Source organism: Podarcis erhardii, assembly GCF_964252035.2.
Source record: "Podarcis erhardii genome assembly, chromosome: 7".
NCBI lineage: Eukaryota > Metazoa > Chordata > Lepidosauria > Squamata > Lacertidae > Podarcis > Podarcis erhardii.
This window is the reverse complement of record NC_138511.1, coordinates 7,120,522-7,138,321: the sequence shown is the minus strand read 5'-3', so window position 1 is coordinate 7,138,321 and position 17,800 is coordinate 7,120,522. Positions and strand designations below refer to the sequence as shown.

The 17,800-nt window shown below is 42.7% G+C and overlaps 1 protein-coding gene across 1 annotated transcript; it reads left to right on the top strand.

Moving 5' to 3' along the window:
• Positions 1-1,362: 1,362 nt before the first annotated feature.
• LOC309345480 (gastrokine-1-like) lies at positions 1,363-14,879 on the top strand. The gene is made up of 6 exons (XM_081868570.1): positions 1,363-1,398; positions 3,924-3,977; positions 6,777-6,914; positions 8,834-8,938; positions 10,029-10,161; positions 14,534-14,879. Exons 1-6 carry the CDS (start codon positions 1,387-1,389, stop codon positions 14,623-14,625), a joined length of 534 nt encoding a protein of 177 aa, XP_081724696.1. The 5' UTR covers positions 1,363-1,386; the 3' UTR covers positions 14,626-14,879.
• The last annotated feature ends 2,921 nt before the right edge of the window (positions 14,880-17,800 follow it).

Below are 17,800 nucleotides of genomic sequence, written 5' to 3'. Positions count from 1 at the left end.
AGATTGGTCTCAACTAGGGCCAGGGCCTTTTCAGTACTGGCCCCGACTTGGTGGAACGCTCTGTTACAAGAGACCAGGGCCCTACGGGACTTGACATTTTCCTGCAGGGCCTGCAAGACAGAGCTGTTCTGCCTGGCCTTTGGTTTGGACTCATTCTGACCCTTATGTTTCCCTCCCCTTATGGTTTTGATTTATGGGCTACTATTAAAATGAGACCTTGCCAACAAAGGTCCATATAGTTAAAGGTATGGTTTTCCCAGTAGTGATGTATGGAAGTGAGAGCTGGACCATAAAGAAGGCTGATTGCCGAAGAATTGATGCTTTTGAATTATGGTGCTGGAGGAGACTCTTGAGAGTCCCATGGACTGCAAGAAGATCAAACCTATCCATTCTGAAGGAAATCAGCCCTGAGGGCTCACTGGAAGGACAGATCGTGAAGCTGAGGCTCCAGTATTTGGCCACCTCAGGAGAAGAGAAGACTCCCTGGAAAAGACCCTGATGTTGGGAAAGATGGAGGGCACAAGGAGAAGGGGACGACAGAGGACGAGATGGTTGGATAGTGTTCTCGAAGCTACGAACATGAGTTTGACCAAACTGCGGGAGGCAGTGGAAGACAGGAGTGCCTGGCGTGCTCTGGTCCATGGGGTCACGAAGAGTCGGATATGACTAAACAACAACATTAAAATGAGGCTGCATTTTAAATTGTATTTTAACCCATATTTTAATAAACTGGTTTCCCCCCCTATTATGTTTTATTGTAATTTTATTGATGTTACCTGCCCTGAGCCTGGCTCTGGCCGGGGAGGGTGGGGTGGGGTATAAATAAAATTTTCTTATTAATAATAATAAATACTGCTTGTGTATTTTTCCTTATATCTCTGCAAACAAAGAGGGCTTGTTTCTAAGTGTCTCAATGAACCACACAAGAGTTCGAGAAGGTCCTGGGATGTCTCCACACACCTGCACGGTCTATGAGGACCCCACAGGCTGGGTGGCAGAGTGAGGCAGCTGTTGGGTTGCGTCAAGCATAAGAATGGAAGGATCAGTCAATTTCGGGACCCTCAGCTCCTCCTTTTTCCAATCTTACATTTACACTGGTCGGAATCAAGAGAAAAGAGTGAAGAAATCACTGCAAAGAAACGGTCATCAGTCACCCTGCCGGAGGGCACTTTACTTAGAGAGGATACTCAGCCTCGTATGTAAATATGTAACAGAAAATATTTAGCTTTCTCTCGAGCTTCCCATAAAACCCAAATGAGAAAAATAAATGTTTGATTAGAGTGATGTGTATTTGCATACCATAATTCTCACAGCTAGCTATATAAGGTCTGGCGATTCCTTGCTCCTTACCCATCTTGGCCTGGATTCCAGTTTGGAGCCACAACCATGAAGATGCTTGTGAGTACCTTCCTCGATTTCAATCTCAACGGTGAAGTACAGATGTCCATCTCTTGGGCTTTGCTCTCACTAGGGACAAAGTTGTCCCCAGGTGCTCAGAGATCAGGCCAAATTAGCTGAAGACTCAGTTGCTCACCGGTGTGTGATGGAAGCAGGTGTAGTTCGTAGGGGTTCTAGGTTTTTTCAAGGAGGTGGAACCCTAAGACTTGTGGGCTCCAACTGCCCCTATTCACCAGCTGGGTTTTTAAAATGTCTTTTGATACCTGCGAAGGTCATCACTTCTTGGGTCTCCTCAAATAAACCGAATCCCTGATCATTTCCACTACAAGGCAACAGCAAAAGTGCATTTTGTCTGGGAAATGCTGAATGGCTGGCCCAAGACAGCCTTCATTTTTAGGAATCCCTGCAGACTCAGACCCTCCAAATGTCGCGATTTGCCAGGGACAGTCCCAGATTTACAGAAGCCGACCTGGTATCTGATTTGACCCTGGAATGTCCTGCTTTTCCTTGTTGTTGTTGTTGTTTAGTCATTTAGTCGTGTCCGTCTCTTCGTGACCCCCTGGACCAGAGCACGCCAGGCACTCCTGTCTTCCACTGCCTCCCACACTTTGGTCAGACTCATGCTGGTAGCTTTGAGAACACTGTCCCAGCATCTCGTCCTCTGTCGTCCCCTTCTCCTTGTGCCCTCCATCTTTCCCAACATCAGGGTCTTCTCCAGGGAGTCTTCTCTTCTCATGAGGTGGCCAAAGTATTTGAGCCTCAGCTTCAGGATCTGTCCTCCCAGTGAGCACTCAGGGCTGATTTCCTTAAGAATGGAGAGGTTTGATCTTCTTGCAGTCCATGGGACTCTCAAGAGTCTCCTCCAGCACCATAATTCAAAACCAGCACCATAATTCAAAACATCACTTTTTGGGTCTCCTCAAATAACCAAATCCCTGATCATTTCCACTACAAGGCAACAGCAAAAGTGCATTTTGTCCAGGAAATGCTGATAGTCTGGTCCAAGGCAGCCTTCATTTTTAGGAATCCCTGCAGACCCAGATCCTTCAAGTGTCCGATTCGCCAGGGACAGTCCCAGATTTACAGAAGCCGTCCTGGTATCTGATTTGACCCTGGAATGTCCCGCTTTTCCTTAGGACGTCCCTATTTTCGTTGGAGGATACGCAGGCTTGAAAAACATTACGCTATGGAACCAGATTTTGGTTGCTGGTCTCATTCTGGATATTTTTTCTAAAAAAAAAACCAAAGATATTCTGGATTTGATCTGAATCAGCTGGCCTTTTACATTGTTTCATGAAATAAGAGGAGCAATGGAGACACAGAACACCCCTTGCCATAGATTCATTTGCAAATATTAGTAGTAGTAGTAAGGTTTTAGTTTTTCAAATATTTTTTATTAGTTTTAGAAGTAGCAAAATACATATTCAACCAGCATAACTTGTATAAGCAATAGGTAATGCAAGAATGGCCCTTTTAACCCACCCGGGAAGAATGGCAGATGAAAGTGATGGACTATATGGAACTGGCGGAAATGACTGGCAGAATCCGAGACCAAGGTGAAGAGTTGGTGGAAGAAGATTGGAAAAAATTTAAAGTTTATCTACAGAAACATTGCAAAATTAAGGAATGTTAGAAGGTTGTTGGAATGAAGTAATGTGGTTTTAGCAGAAATGATATAAAGGATTAGGTTAAAATTGATTTTTTAATTGGTGAAAGACGAGAATTACAGTATATTAAGATAAATTATTAGGATAAAAACAAAGCTGGAAAGGATTTGCTGAAATATCTAATTGAACTAGAATACAAAAAAGGGAGGTGTGAGGAGGTCAAGGAAATAAGCAAAGGAAAGAAAGTTATGTAAAGGTTTGATCTGTTTCTTTTCAATTGTTTGTATTTTTTCTGTCTTTTTTATTTTTTATTTTTTCTCTTTGTAATCTTTAAAATTTGAATAAATACTATTTTAAAAAAACAAGAATGGCCCTTTTACAGTACCAAGAAATAGATGTAATTTTGATTTTTGATTTTTGATTATAAATATTAATATTTTTCACTGTAGGCATTCTGGTGATATTAATAAACTGGTATTATGCCATCGTCATCAGGAATACAAAGTTCAAGTAAAAAGACAGTGGAAGACAGTCCTATCCACAAACAGGACGATAACCTCTTATATTTTTGCGATAGCCAAACGTTTCTATTTACTTCTGAAATCAAGTGGAATTATTATCCTTAGCATATTGTATAAAATCTCACCACACTGCACAAAAATCCTTGAATTAATTTTAAACAAAATACTTTTTTAAAATGAAAGTCCAATGTTCAACACATTTATTATTATTATTATTATTATTATTATTATTATTATTATTATTATTGATATTAATATACCATCCTTCATGCCAAGATCACAGGGTGGTTTACAACATAAACATCAGTGTTCTATTCAAGCTGGTCTTTCACAGACAAAGGAAATGTGTACTTGGAAATTTAAAATTTGACCTTCTTATTTTCCTTCCGCTCTGCAGATTCTTCTTGCCAGCCTCCTGGGGCTGCTTATTCACTCAGCGATTGCGAGCAATGTAAGTAGCCAACTTTGCTCCCATTTCTGCCTTCCTGCCCCGAAACCTCTCCTGCTGCTAACCTCTGCATGCACAAGTGGCTTCTTTTAATCTGTTTTTAGTCAATTGTTATTTTAAATGCTTGAATGTCTTAAATTCTTGCTCCCAATTTATCTTAGGGATAATTTTGTTGCTTTATCGTTTTCGGTAAACCTCTCTTGAGGTTTTATGTGTGTTTGCGCATTTTTACGATCAAGCGGTGCTACACATTTTATGAAATAAATAGATAGATAGATAGATAGATAGATAGATAGATAGATAGATAGATAGATAGATGATAGATAGATGATAGAGATGATAGATAGATAGATAGATAGATAGATAGATAGATAGATATAGATAGATAGATAGATAGATAGATAGATAGATAGATAGATAGATGATAGACCAAATGTCACAACAAACTTAAGTAAAAAAGGGGGAGAAATGGGACTCAGCTTTTTTCCCCCAATTTTTTTTTATTAATTTTCCAAATTTATAACAAACATAAACAGACAAACAAACAAACAAACATAAATCTTAACTGTAATATTTCCACTTTTGTTAACATTGTTGGATGACTTCCTCGAATCCCCCTGGCTGAGTTTCTATGTATATCATTGTAACAGTTTTCCAAAACTATTTTCACATAAAATTTACTCAGTCAATTAACATCTTTCTTTCTTTTCATTTTATCTTTAAACATATTATTCTGTAACATCACATATTTAAATCCTAGGCCAATCTGGTATTTGCAAGTACAGTATTTCTATTTAGATTATCTTAGCATATTTAACTAAATCGTCTTTAAATTTCTTCCATTCCTCCTGGTGCTCCTACTCCTTCTGGTCATGGACTCTTACAGTTAGGTCGGCTAGCTCCCAAAAATCCATCATCTTCATCTGCCATTCTTCCACTGTTGGCACTTCTTGTATTTTCCAGTTTTTAGCCAGCAAAATTCTAGCAGCAGTTGTGACATACAAAAACAATCTAATATCTTTCTTGGGCAATTCCAGACCTATTATTCCAAGAAGAAAGGCCTCTGGTTTCTTAATAAATGTATATTTCAACACTTTTTTCAGTTCATTATAAATCTTCTCCCAGAAGTCTTTCACCTTGGGACAGGTCCACCACATATGATAAAAAGTACCTTCTTTTTCTTTACATTTCCAACATAAATTATCACTCTTATGGTAAATCTTTGCTAATTTTACAGGAGTTAAGTACCATCTATACATCATTTTCATGACATTTTCCTTTAACACGGTACATGCAGTGAACTTGATCCCTTTCCTCCACAACCTTTCCCAGTCTTCAGGAATGGGACTCAGTCTTGTCCAGAAGCCATGTGACTCCATTTGCAAGACTTGCCTGAGACAGATCAGTTGGTCAAAACCTATCGTATGAGTTAAGAAGTCCCTGGGATGAGGTCGGATCTCAGATCAGCGGTGAATTTACCAGCATCATCATCAACCTTTTATTCGACCGTCAGTCAGAAAAAATACAAATACATTTGTCAATACACAGTTAAAAACATCCAGGAAGATTTTAGAGCTTAGCCAACACTTAAAAAAGGGCTAAACAGATAGCCCCATGTCAATACAGTCAATTATGGTCTTGCGACGCTTAAAGGCTAAAAAAAAAGAAATTTGGCCACCAAGAAAGGTATATCTCTGGTGACATTATTCAGCAAGTGTAAAACCTGGTTTTCTCCAGGTAGGAAGCTAAGTTGACATAGGAGTGGGTCTATAAAGTTTTGTCTAAGCTCTGCATAAGAAGGGCAAGTCAAGAGAATGTGTTCGGTGGACTCAACCACACCGATAGCACAATGACAGGTTCTCTGGCGTATGGTACTCCCCTGTACCTTCCCCACAATATCGCAGAGTCAAGGACATTTAATCTAGCCGCTGTAAGAAGTCTGCGGTATTCTACATAGTGGATTTCTGCAAGGTAGGGGGCTGGTATGGTCCGATAAATCTGGTCCCCTAGGAACATCCCAGGTTTTACCTGGGCTATGTCCTCTTGAATTTACCAGCTGGCGATAAATGATCCACTTACTTCCAGGAATCTGTAAGGATGCCTGAAATGATGTCAAAGATCAGGTGACCAGGGCTCTTCTGTTACAACTCCCTGACCGAAGAATATTTTCCCCCAGGGATGCATCTCTGATTCACTGCATCTCTGATTCACTGCAGCATCCTACAGTCATGCTGGCTCAGGTGATGGGAATTGTTGTCCAAAATATCTGGGTGGCAGGCTGCTATGTCCTGAGTTGAATAGGATCCAAAATGCAGCAGTCTGATTGGTCCTAGAACAATAGGATTCAGAATGCAGTCTGAGTATATTTCACAGGGTGAGGCACCAGTCTAGGAAAGGCTGTCCGAAGTTCAGTCCCTGGCCATCTCCAGTTAAGCAGAAAATAATAATAATAATAATAATAATAATAATAATAATAATAATAATAATTTATTCTTTATACCCCACTCATCTGGCTGGGCTACCCCAGCCACCCCGGGCGGCTTCCAACAAAATATTAAAATACCATAATACATCAAATATTAAAAGCTTCAAATATTAAACAGGGCTTCCTTCAGCCTAGTAGAGCTGCTCCCAGGCTACATGGCCCAATGGCCTGACAGTAAGCGTTCATTTGTGCCCTGTGAATCAGACCTGCTTGCTTTCCACGGCAGCCACAGTCCCTCCTGGCTGGACCACATGATTTTGTTTGCCGGTCTCCCCAAAGTGCCTTGTAGGAGTCTGATGGTGGATCTCTGTCTCTAGGCTATCCAGCTCATAAACAAGGGAAACGATGGAGGAACCGTGTACCAAACAGTCAACATCAACCACAACACCAACGTCGCTGCCTTCAACATTTACTCTGGGAGGCATTCCACCAACGCCATTGTGGACTACAACAGCGTGAGTTTCAAAGCAAGCCTTTCAGCCGCAAAACTGTTCACTCTGTGCTGAATACTCCCTGGGGTGGGTTCTCGCCGCAGCAGCTAGGCAAACCTGTTAAACTCTCCTGAAAGGGATGTATTTTGCTGCCGCAGATGAAGGAAAAGATGGTTCTCCCACTGGGGAGGGGTGCAGTCAGAAGCTATGTTATACACCCCGCCTAAACCGGTGTCTACCACTTATTTTATTATTATCTTATTTTATTTCATTGCGTTCATATCCCACCTTTTTCTCCAAGGAATCGAAGGTTTTCCCCCTTCTCATTTAATCCCCCCCAACAACCCTGTGTGGTAGGTTAGGCTGAGAGGCAATCACTGGCCCAAGGTTACCCAGGGAACTTCATGGCCAAGTAGGGATTCAAACCCTGGACTCTTGCAGGTCCTGGGCCAACACTCTAACCCTGACCTAGCCACTGTGATCCACGCGATGGTCACCTCCAGGCTTGATTATTGTAACTCACTCTACATGGGGCTGCCCTTGAGAGTGACCCAGAAACTCCAGCGGGTGCAGAATACGGCGGCGAGACTCCTTGTGGGGTCCTTGCCGTGGGATCACATTCACCCGGTGCTATACCAGCTGCACTGGCTCCTGGTGGAGTACAGGACCAGGTTTAAGGGGCTTGTTTGACCTTTAAAGCCCTCTATGGCCTAGGACCCTCATACCTATGGGACCGCCTCTCCTGGTATGTCCCATGGAGGACCTTACAGTCTTCAAACAAAAACACCTTGGAGGTCTCAGGCCACAGAGAGGTTAGCCTGGCCTCAACCAGAGCCAGGGCTTTTTCGGCTGTGGCCCCGACTTGGTGGAACACTCTGTCACAAGAGACTAGGGCCCTGTAGGATTTGACATCTTTCCGCAGGGCTTGCAAGACAAAGCTGTTCCATCAGGCCTTTGGCCAAGGCACGGTCTGACCCCCTCCTTTGGTAATCCGCACAGAACTCTACCCCAATGGTTGCCATTAATTTGATTTTGAATTGATTTTAGAATGCATTTTAATTAATTGATTGATTTTATGTAAACTGTGTTACTTTTACTGTTGTTAGCCACTCTGAGTCCGGCTTCAGCTGGGGAGGGCGGGATATAAATAATTATTATTATTATTATTATTATTATTATTATTATTATTATTATTATTATCAATCAATCAAACCTTTATTGCATTAGCATACAGCCATAGCAGGATAAAACAAAAAATGCTAGAGACAAGCAACCAAACAAAATTCAAAGCCATATTACTGGGGTTATGACATTTAAATTACCCTAAGACAATAATGTAAAGATTTAGTGGCCGGCGCCGGGAATCTAGAATGCGGATGTATATAAAGCATATAATGGCCCCAAAATAGGCTCGGCACATTAGGTTAAAAAGGTAATAAAGAGTTAAAACAGGTCCAGGTCTAGGACACACTACCCAGTCAAAGTAGCCCTGAGTTTCAAGGCCTGCACTATAAAGATTGCCACCCCACGTGAAACTTGGGGATTTGCGTCCACAAGAAGCGATTTCAAACAGTCTTCCTTAGATGTGATGGTGGACGGGATCAGGAGGAGGAGCTTAGTTCTTATTAGCTCATAAATAGGGCAGTAGAAAAAGAAATGTATGAAGTCCTCAACTTCATTCATCGTGCATGGACATAGACGCTGAGTAATAGGGGTCTTAGAGTAAATCCCCTGCAGGAAGGCCGTGGGTATAGAATGGAAACGGGCCATGGTAAACGCTCTTCTCAAATTGGGCTCGCACTGGTGCTTGTGGGGCTGGCACTGGCTCTCTCTTATGGGGTTGTGGGTTTTCAGTACTGTACTGAGTCCTCATTTTATTCTTTGATTTTGAACTTTCCCGGGCCATGTCTCGCGTAACATATATTTGCCGTTGTGTCTCCCAGGGGGTTGTCATCTATCACATGCCTTTCAGGAGGCTATGTGTCATGTCCAGGATGAATCGGCAAAGCTTCCCAAGTATCTCAAATCTCGAGAGCATGATGCACGAGGTAGGTCAAGGTGGAGATACAAAACTGGGGCTGGCCCCCCAAATATGTGGGGCAATCCAAATGGTGCCCCGCCCCCTCCAATGAAGGAATCTGCGGGACAGAAATCAGTGGGAGGAATAATAGAATCACAGATTTGTAGAGTTGTGAGGGATCCCCAAAGGATCACCTTGCAATGCAGGAACCAGAGAAAAATATCAGACAGGCGGCCGGCCAATCTCTGCTTAAAAACCTGCAGTGAAAGAGAAAACGTTTATAAAAACTTATCTAAACTTTTATTTACCAATTTATTAATTTTAAAAAGAGCACATACTTCAATAACAGACAAGAAGAAAGAGAATGAGAGAGAGAGAGAGGAGGAAAATACAACTGAATTAAAAATAAACATACACACACTGCGGCAGGTTTGGGAGGTTCCATTTACAATCCCATAATAATAATAGTATTATTATTGGGGTGGGGGTGGGGGTCGTAACATTGTCTTCCCTCAATTTTAATTATTTCATTTCATTGCATAGAACAATACGAATGTTCGAGAGGTACCAATTTTTTAATCCCAGCTTTCCCCTGTGAGCCCAGAGTGGCCACTGGCAAACAGAAAGATAGAAACTGTACCATCTCTCTCTTTTTAAAAAAATAATTTTTATTAAGAATTTCAACATAACAAATTATCAAAACATATCATCTTCATTCTCCTCCCCCCATTTTTCCCCTCCCCAAGAAAAACCCTCCCTTCCCCCCAAGACTTCCCTCAGCTTCTCTCTCTGATTTTTCAACACCTGTTATTCTCTGCATATTGTAGAATTGTAAAGATCCTTAAATTATCTGTCTATTATGTTAACAATCAATAAATTTCTGTCTGTTTATTCAGAAACTGTACCATCTCTTAACCATTCTCAGGCTTTCTAGAATTAAAACTACTGATCTGAAAGCAAAGCTAAGTGCTGTGGAATACACACAAACAGATGCTCTCATTCGTGTGTGTGTGTGTGTGTGTGTGTGTGTGTGTACTTACCTGCCCCCCATACTTCATTCAAGTTGGCACCCCTGGACCTAGGCATGAATGGATCTGTCCTTTTGTTTTTGTTCCCAGGGGCATCCCTTGAACACCCTTCACAGAAGCTACGGGATTTCTCGCAAGGTGGTCACAAACATCGCTGACTATGGTGCCCCCGCCCAAGCCATTTGTGGAGGCATGACTACTTACTGGGCTACCGAGTTCCAAAGTGAGTTGGGCCAGAATTTCATAACGTTTTTAAGGGATGATCACACGTTTTAACGGCTTCTGTAGTGATGCGTTGAGGAGATCTTTACGTTACATAGAATCATAGAGTTGGAAGAGACCACAAGGGCCATCGAGTCCAACCCCCTGCCAAGCAGGAAACACCATCAGAGCACTCCTGACATATGGTTGTCAAGCCTCTGCTTAAAGACCTCCAAAGAAGGAGACTCCATCACACTCCTTGGCAGCAAATTCCACTGTCAAACAGCTCTTACTGTCAGGAAGTTCTTCCTAATGTTTAGGTGGAATCTTCTTTCTTGTAGTTTGGAACCATTGCTCCGTGTCCGCTTCTTGGTAACTCCATTGGTCTCACCCTCTTTTAAAGCCTCCTAGGTTGGTGGCCAGCTGTGGAAGGGAGTTCTACGGTTTAACTATGTCATTCAGCCTGGGCAGCGACAGGCAGCTGAGTGTGAGGGAGGGAAGGGCGGAAGCCCTAAATGAGCTGACGACAAGTCTGCCTTTTCCCACACGTAATAAATCCTCCTCCTCATCATCATCATCATACAGTGGATGGTCAGGTTGCGAACGTGATCCACGCGGGATGGACGTTCTCAACCCTCAGCGTTTGCAACCCGTGTCTGCGCACGCACGGGCTGCGATTCAGTGCTTCTGCGCATGTGCAACTGCCGAAACCCGGAAGTAACCCTTTCTGGTACTTCCGGGTTTCGGCAGTCTGCAACCCAAAAAAACACAACCTGAAGCGGACGCAACATGAGGTATGACTGTAATAATAATAATAATAATAAATTTTATTTATATCCTGCCCTCCCCAGCCAAACTGGTCTCAGGGCAGCTAACATCAAAGTATATAATACATTAAAATCCAGCAACTGCCTGAAATACAGCTTAAAATCAGATTAAAAGACGGCATGCAATGGGACTAAATTGGCAAAGGAAACATCAATCCCATTGCACTGACGGCAGGCAGCATGTTGTGAAGGAGCCCCCATAAAAACCTAGGGCAGGCTTCCTCAACCTCGGTCCTCCAGATGTTTTTTTTAAATACATATTTTTTATTAATTTTCCAACATACATTTATAATATCCAACCTAAATTTATCACATACAAGACGAAATTAATTCGTTCCGCGAGTTTTTTCGTCTTGCGATTATTTTTTTTGCAACCAATCATATACATGCTCCTTCACTTCTTCATAAGGTTTCATTTTCCATTTTCCTCCTTCTTTTATTATCAATTCTTTATATGTAATCCAGTTCCCCCTCATATTGACTTTCTTAAGACTCATAACTTCTAACAGAGATAACCAGTGGGGAATTCTTGGTTCTAATAAACTCTTATACCTCTCCCATATTTCTATGAGAGATCTTCTGAAGATGTGGTTTTCGAAACCTTTATGGATTTTTTTCTTCTCACACCATAAATATGCATGCCAGCCAAATCTGTTATCAAAACCTTCTAAATCTAACAAATCAGTATTTTTTAACTTTATCCATTCCTTCAACCAACAGAGACATGAAGCTTCATAATATAATTTCAAGTCTGGCAGGGCAAAGCCTCCTCTTTCTTTCGCATCTGTTAATAACTTAAACTGAATTCTTGGCTTCTTACCCTGCCAGATATATCTTGAAATTGCTCTTTGCCATTCTTTAAAGATCACTGTCCCCTTGATTATTGGAATTGTCTGAAACAAAAACATCTTTGGCAGCACACTCATCTTAATCGTTGAAATTCTCCCCCCAAAAGATAACTTCATTCGACCCCACACCTCTAGATCTTTCTTTATTCCCTTCCACACTGGCTCATAGTTATTCTGAAACAAATCAATATTCTTGAGGGTTAACCAGATTCCCAAATATTTAACTTTTTTCACCACTTCTATCCCTATTTGTTGTTGCATTGTTTCTATCATACCTTGTTCCATATTTTTGGTAAGTATTTTGGTTTTTTCTTATTTAATATAAACCCTGCCACTTGACCAAATTGTTCAACTTCTTCCAAAACTACTTTTGCACTTTCCAGCGGTTCTTCCACTGTTATTACCAGATCATCAGCAAAGGCTTTTACTTTATACTCATTTCGGCCTACTGACACACCTTTTATTGCTTCATTTCTCCTTATTGAATTTAAGAAAATTTCCAGAACCATTATGAATAACAATGGTGAGAGAGGGCATCCTTGTCTCGTACCTTTTGATATTTTTAATTCTTCTGTAGTCATGTTGTTTACAATAAGCTTCACTCTTTGTTCAGTATATATCGCTTTTATTCCATTAAAAAATTCTTTCCCCACTTCCATATATTCTAATTTTTTTAACATAAAGTCCCAAGAAATGTTATCAAAGGCCTTTTCTGCATCCACAATTATTAATGCAGCTTGTTTCTCATTCCTGGCTGTCAAACTAATTATATTCCTTATATTATCTTTCATCTGTCTGCCAGGAAGGAAACCCGCCTGGTCTTTATGAATAATTTCTTCTAATATCCCTAACTAGCAGGACCAGTGGTCAGGGATGATGGGAATTGTAGCCTCGAAACATCTGGAGGGCTGAGGTTGAGGAAGCCTGATCTAGAGTGTGCTGGGTTACTCTGTCCCATCAGAACAGCATTACAGGGATGATGGACAAGGGGGTTATCAGTAGCTACTTATCACAGTGATTACGCTCTGCTTCCATGGTTGGTGGTGGCAATCGTTCTGAATCCCACTTGCTGGAAACAGAGGCACATTTAGGGCAGTGCGACTGGTTCCCTTGCACTGGGGGCTGAACCTAGGGGGTGCCACAGGGCACTGCAATTATGACGTAGTGAATTGAGCAGAACAGAAGGCGAGGTGTGTGGTGTGTGTGTGAATTTTTGTCTTGCACAGGGCACTGCTGAAATCTTAAAGACCAAAATCTGCCTGTGCAGGAAACCACAGGAGAGTAGAGTTGCTCCTGCATTTGGTTTTGGTGTTTTAAAAAATAAATTACAGTGGTATCTCAGGTTACAGATGCTTCAGGTTACAGATGCTTCAGGTTACAGACTCCACTAACCCAGAAATAGTACATCAGGTTAAGAACTTTGCTTCAGAATGAGAACAGAAATTGCGCAGTGGCAGCGGGAGGCCTCATTAGCTAAAGTGGTACCTCAGGTTAAGAACAGTTTCAGGTTAAGAACGGACCTCCGGAACGAATTAAGCTCTTAACCCGAGGTACCACTGTATAGGTAGAAAAAGGAGACTTCCCTGGATGCCAAGATGCAGATTTGTGACAAGTATTCTTTGGTGAGAGAAATCCTGCAGAGAGTTAAAATCGCAAAATATGTAGCAAAGTAAAGTGCTGAAATATAGCCTGTTAGACCTTTAAAATACCCTCTTCTAAGTTGCTTCCAAAGTTCCCCACTTCCCTAGCACAGAAAGAGACCACACATTTGGTAAGTTAAGAAAGGTTTACTTACAGACTCTTCAAACGTCAGGTTCATGTGCTTTTTCATATAGCAGTTAGAAAACACAGGCAGTAAATTTAGGTTCCAATGTGGTGAATGTTCCTAAATTATTTGTATAGAAACACAAAGATGGCTTGCTGAAGCCACAGGGTCTGAGCTTGGAACAACCAGTTCAGAACTCCTTACCAGTAGGGTTCACACGGTGGAAGAAATGGTGGGAAAGTGAAAGAACAAAAGCTTGATAAGCCTCCTATCCCCAAGGTGAGGGGGAATGACCTCCTAGCTAAGCCTGGCAGGCCAGCTTACTCTATGACATTAACCCATTCATGCATTGATTAGACTTGAGCATGTTGGTTATGTTACACGGGTCACGTTTGCGAGTTTCCCACTGATGTACTGTATCTGGCTGGCCACTGTGAGAACAAGATGCAAACTGATCCAGCAGGCTCTCTCTGTTTAAATGGCCTCGGTCCTGTATACCTGAAGGAGCGTCTCCACCCCCATTGTTCAGCCCGGACACTGAGATCCAGCACCGAGGGCCTCATTGCGAGAAGCGAGGTTACAGGGAACCAGACAGAGGGCCTTCTTGGTAGTGGCACCCGCCCTTTAGATGTGAAGGAAATAAGCAGCTATCTTATCTTTAAAAGACATCTGAAGGCAGCCCTGTTTAGGGAAGTTTTTAATATTTAAAGCTGTATTGTTTTTAACACTTGATTGCGAGCTGCCCAGAGTGGCTGGGGAAACTCAGCCAGATGGGCGGGTATAAATAAATTATTATTATTATTATTATTATTATTATTATTATTATTATTATTATCACGCATGTTTGGAAGTACAGATTATTTCATTTCTGAGAGATTGTTTCGAGACTCCTGCTTGGCTCTCCATAAAAAGTGAATAAAAAGCAGCAATGGGAAACTTCCTTTTCCTTTTCAGGGCCCCGCCCCTTGGTTGAAGGCAAGGGCTGCGCAGGCGTCAATCTGCTCATTTTGGACATTGACTTGTGTGGCGGCATCTCCCTCTTCTAGCCAGGATCAGCACCAACATCTGCTCCAGGCCAACACGACTTGTGACCTGCCCACCAAGACAATGGCCATCCCGTCGCCTTGCCATCTGTCAGGGCCTGTTTCAAGTCCCAAGGTTGGGTCGGGAAGGACACAGGAGGTCAAGGCCTGATGACCTCCCAACAATTGCTCTCTAATTTCATTTGAGGACTGGTTCCTGCAGGGGCCGTCAAAAAGAAAGAAAATTTATTACTTAAATAAAGTAATTTAAAAATCCATGGCAGTGTATGCAGCAATGTAAAGACAACCCCCCCCCACCAAAGCCCCATAGAATCATAGAATTGTAGGGTTGGAAGGGACCCTGAGGGGCATCTAGCCCAACCCCCTGGAATGCACAGATCTTAACTAAAGCATCCATGACAGATGGACATCCAAACTCTGCTTAAAAACCTCCGAGGAAGGAGAACCCACCCCTTTCCAAAGGAGTCTGTTCCACAGTTGAACAGCTCTTACCGTCAGAAAGATCTTCCTAATGTTTAGTCAGAGTCTCCTTTCTTGTACCTTGAATCTATGCTATGCTGGCTCTCAGTGCTTCTACCACTACTACCTAGAGGTGCCACCAGGGATTGGTCCTGGAACCTTCTGGGGTTGGACTCGATGGCCCTTGTGGTCTCTTCCAACTCTATGATTCTATGATTCTATGATTCTATGATTCTATGATTCTATGATTCTACGATTCTACGATTCTACGATTCTATGATTCTATGATTCAAAGCGCTATGACCATATTGCTACCCAGACTGTGAAATACCGTATTTTTCGCTCTATAAGACACACCAGACCACAAGACGCACCTAGTTTTTGGAGGAGGAAAACAAGAAAAAAAATATTCTGAATCTCAGAAGCCAGAACAGCAAGAGGGATCGCTGCGCAGTGAAAGCAGCAATCCCTCTTGCTGTTCTGGCTTCTGGGATAGCTGCGCAGCCTGTGTTCGCTCCACAAGACGCACACACATTTCCCCTTACTTTTTAGGAGGGAAAAAGTGAGTCTTATAGAGCAAAAAATATGGTAAAAACCGGAAAGTCCAAAACTTTTCAAATCCAACTTCAGCTACAGAATTATGATGGAACCTTAGACAAGTCACTGGTCTTTCATACACACACACAAAATTTTTATTTGTTTTCCATTTAATATTATACATTCACATCATTATCCACTATACCACCCGTCAACTTCCTTCTCTCCCACCTCATGGCTTTCAAAATTAACCTTTATATCATTGCAATTTATACGTTTTCCAATTCTAATTGCTCTCATTACAGAGTGACTCAAAGTTCAAATAAATATAGAAAGATAGAAAATTTCTCATTACAAGTCTTCGGACAACCCTGTTAGTGATGTTAATTGCTTACAATGATCTTTCAGATATCGTATAAATTTACTCCAGTCCTTTTGGAATACTTGGTCGTGCTAGTTTCAGATTTTTCCTGTCAGCTTTGCCAGTTCTGCAAAGTCCATCATCTTCATCTGCCACTCTTCTTTCATTAGTACTTCTTCTTGTTTCCATTTTTTGGCTAAAAGAATTCTTGCCGCAGTCGTTGCATACATAAACAGTCTTTAATCGTCCCTTCACCCACTATACCCAATTAAAAAGGCTTCTGGTTTTTTTTAACAAAAGTATTCTTAAACATTTTCTTTAATTCATCATATACTGGCAAAGACCAGTGACTTGAAATGGGAAATGGGGAACAAGTCACTGGTCTTTGGAGCCGTCTTCCCCATAGGGCTTAGTGGTGTATTGCGCCAGGGCGCCGGCCTCTCAGGGGCGCCCCAGCGAGTGGGAGAGCTGCTCAGCTTTGCCGGCAGCCTCCCCTTTCCCTCCTGCACACCCGCCAGCTGCTCCCTGTCAACCATATGGCTGGCTGGCATGCAGCTTCCTCCCAAGTCTTCGCGGGAGAGCAATCCCTGCAGAGGCTTAGAAGAAGAAGAGGAGTTTGGATTTGATATCCCGCCTTTCACTCCCCTTCAGGAGTCTCAAAGCGGCTCACATTCTCCTTTCCCTTCCTCCCCCACAACAAACACTCTGTGAGGTGAGTGGGGCTGAGAGACTTCAGAGAAGTATGACTAGCCCAAGGTCACCCAGCAGCTGCACGGGGAGGAGCGGGGAAGTGAACCCGGTTCACCAGATTACGAGACTACTGCTCTTAACCACTACACCACACTGGCTTAGGATGGAAGCTGCGCCCCCGCTGTCAGGTGTGCATGCAAGAGACGGCCCTGAGACCAATAGGACTCTGCAGGACTGGGGACTTCCTAAGTTTGTTCTGAAGAGGCAATGCTCTTGCCCCATAGGTGAGGCCGACTGGTAACTCACAGCACCTGCTGGCAAGAGCCGGGAAGGGATATAAGGTCAGCATTTTCCCTTCGGCTCTTTGCCACAGCAACACGTTCCCTGCCTCGCAGCGTTTGACTCCTTGCTTCTTGATCCTTGGACCCTTGACTTCATGACTCCTTGCTTCTTGATCCTCAAACCCTGACTTTGCGACTCCTTGCTTCTTGATCCTTGGACCCCTGACTTCATGACTCCTTGCTTCTTGATCCTCAAACCCTGACTTCGTGACTCCTTGCTTCTTGGTCCTCAAACCCTGACTTCGTGACTCCTTGCTTCTTGATCCTCAAACCCTGACTTTGTGACTCCTTGCTTCTTAATCCTTGGACCCCTGACTTCGTGACTCCTTGCTTCTTGATCCTCAAACCCTGACTTTGTGACTCCTTGCTTCTTGATCCTCAAACCCTGACTTCGTGACTCCTTGCTTCTTAATCCTTGGACCCCTGACTTCGTGACTCCTTGCTTCTTGATCCTTGGACCCCTGACTTCATGACTCCTTGCTTCTTGATCCTCAAACCCTGACTTCGTGACTCCTTGCTTCTTAATCCTTGGACCCCTGACTTCGTGACTCCTTGCTTCTTGATCCTCGGACCCCTGACTTCATGACTCCTTGCTTCTTGATCCTCAAACCCTGACTTCGTGACTCCTTGCTTCTTAATCCTTGGACCCCTGACTTCGTGACTCCTTGCTTCTTGATCCTCAAACCCTGACTTTGTGACTCCTTGCTTCTTGATCCTCAAACCCTGACTTCGTGACTCCTTGCTTCTTAATCCTTGGACCCCTGACTTCGTGACTCCTTGCTTCTTGATC

Bases quoted from the DNA above. Each gene is read 5' to 3' on its own strand.
- LOC309345480 (XM_081868570.1), top strand. The intron at 3,978-6,776 runs GTAAGTAGCCAA...CTCTGTCTCTAG, and splicing joins ACTCAGCGATTGCGAGCAAT to GCTATCCAGCTCATAAACAA. The intron at 8,939-10,028 runs GTAGGTCAAGGT...TTTTGTTCCCAG, and splicing joins TCGAGAGCATGATGCACGAG to GGGCATCCCTTGAACACCCT.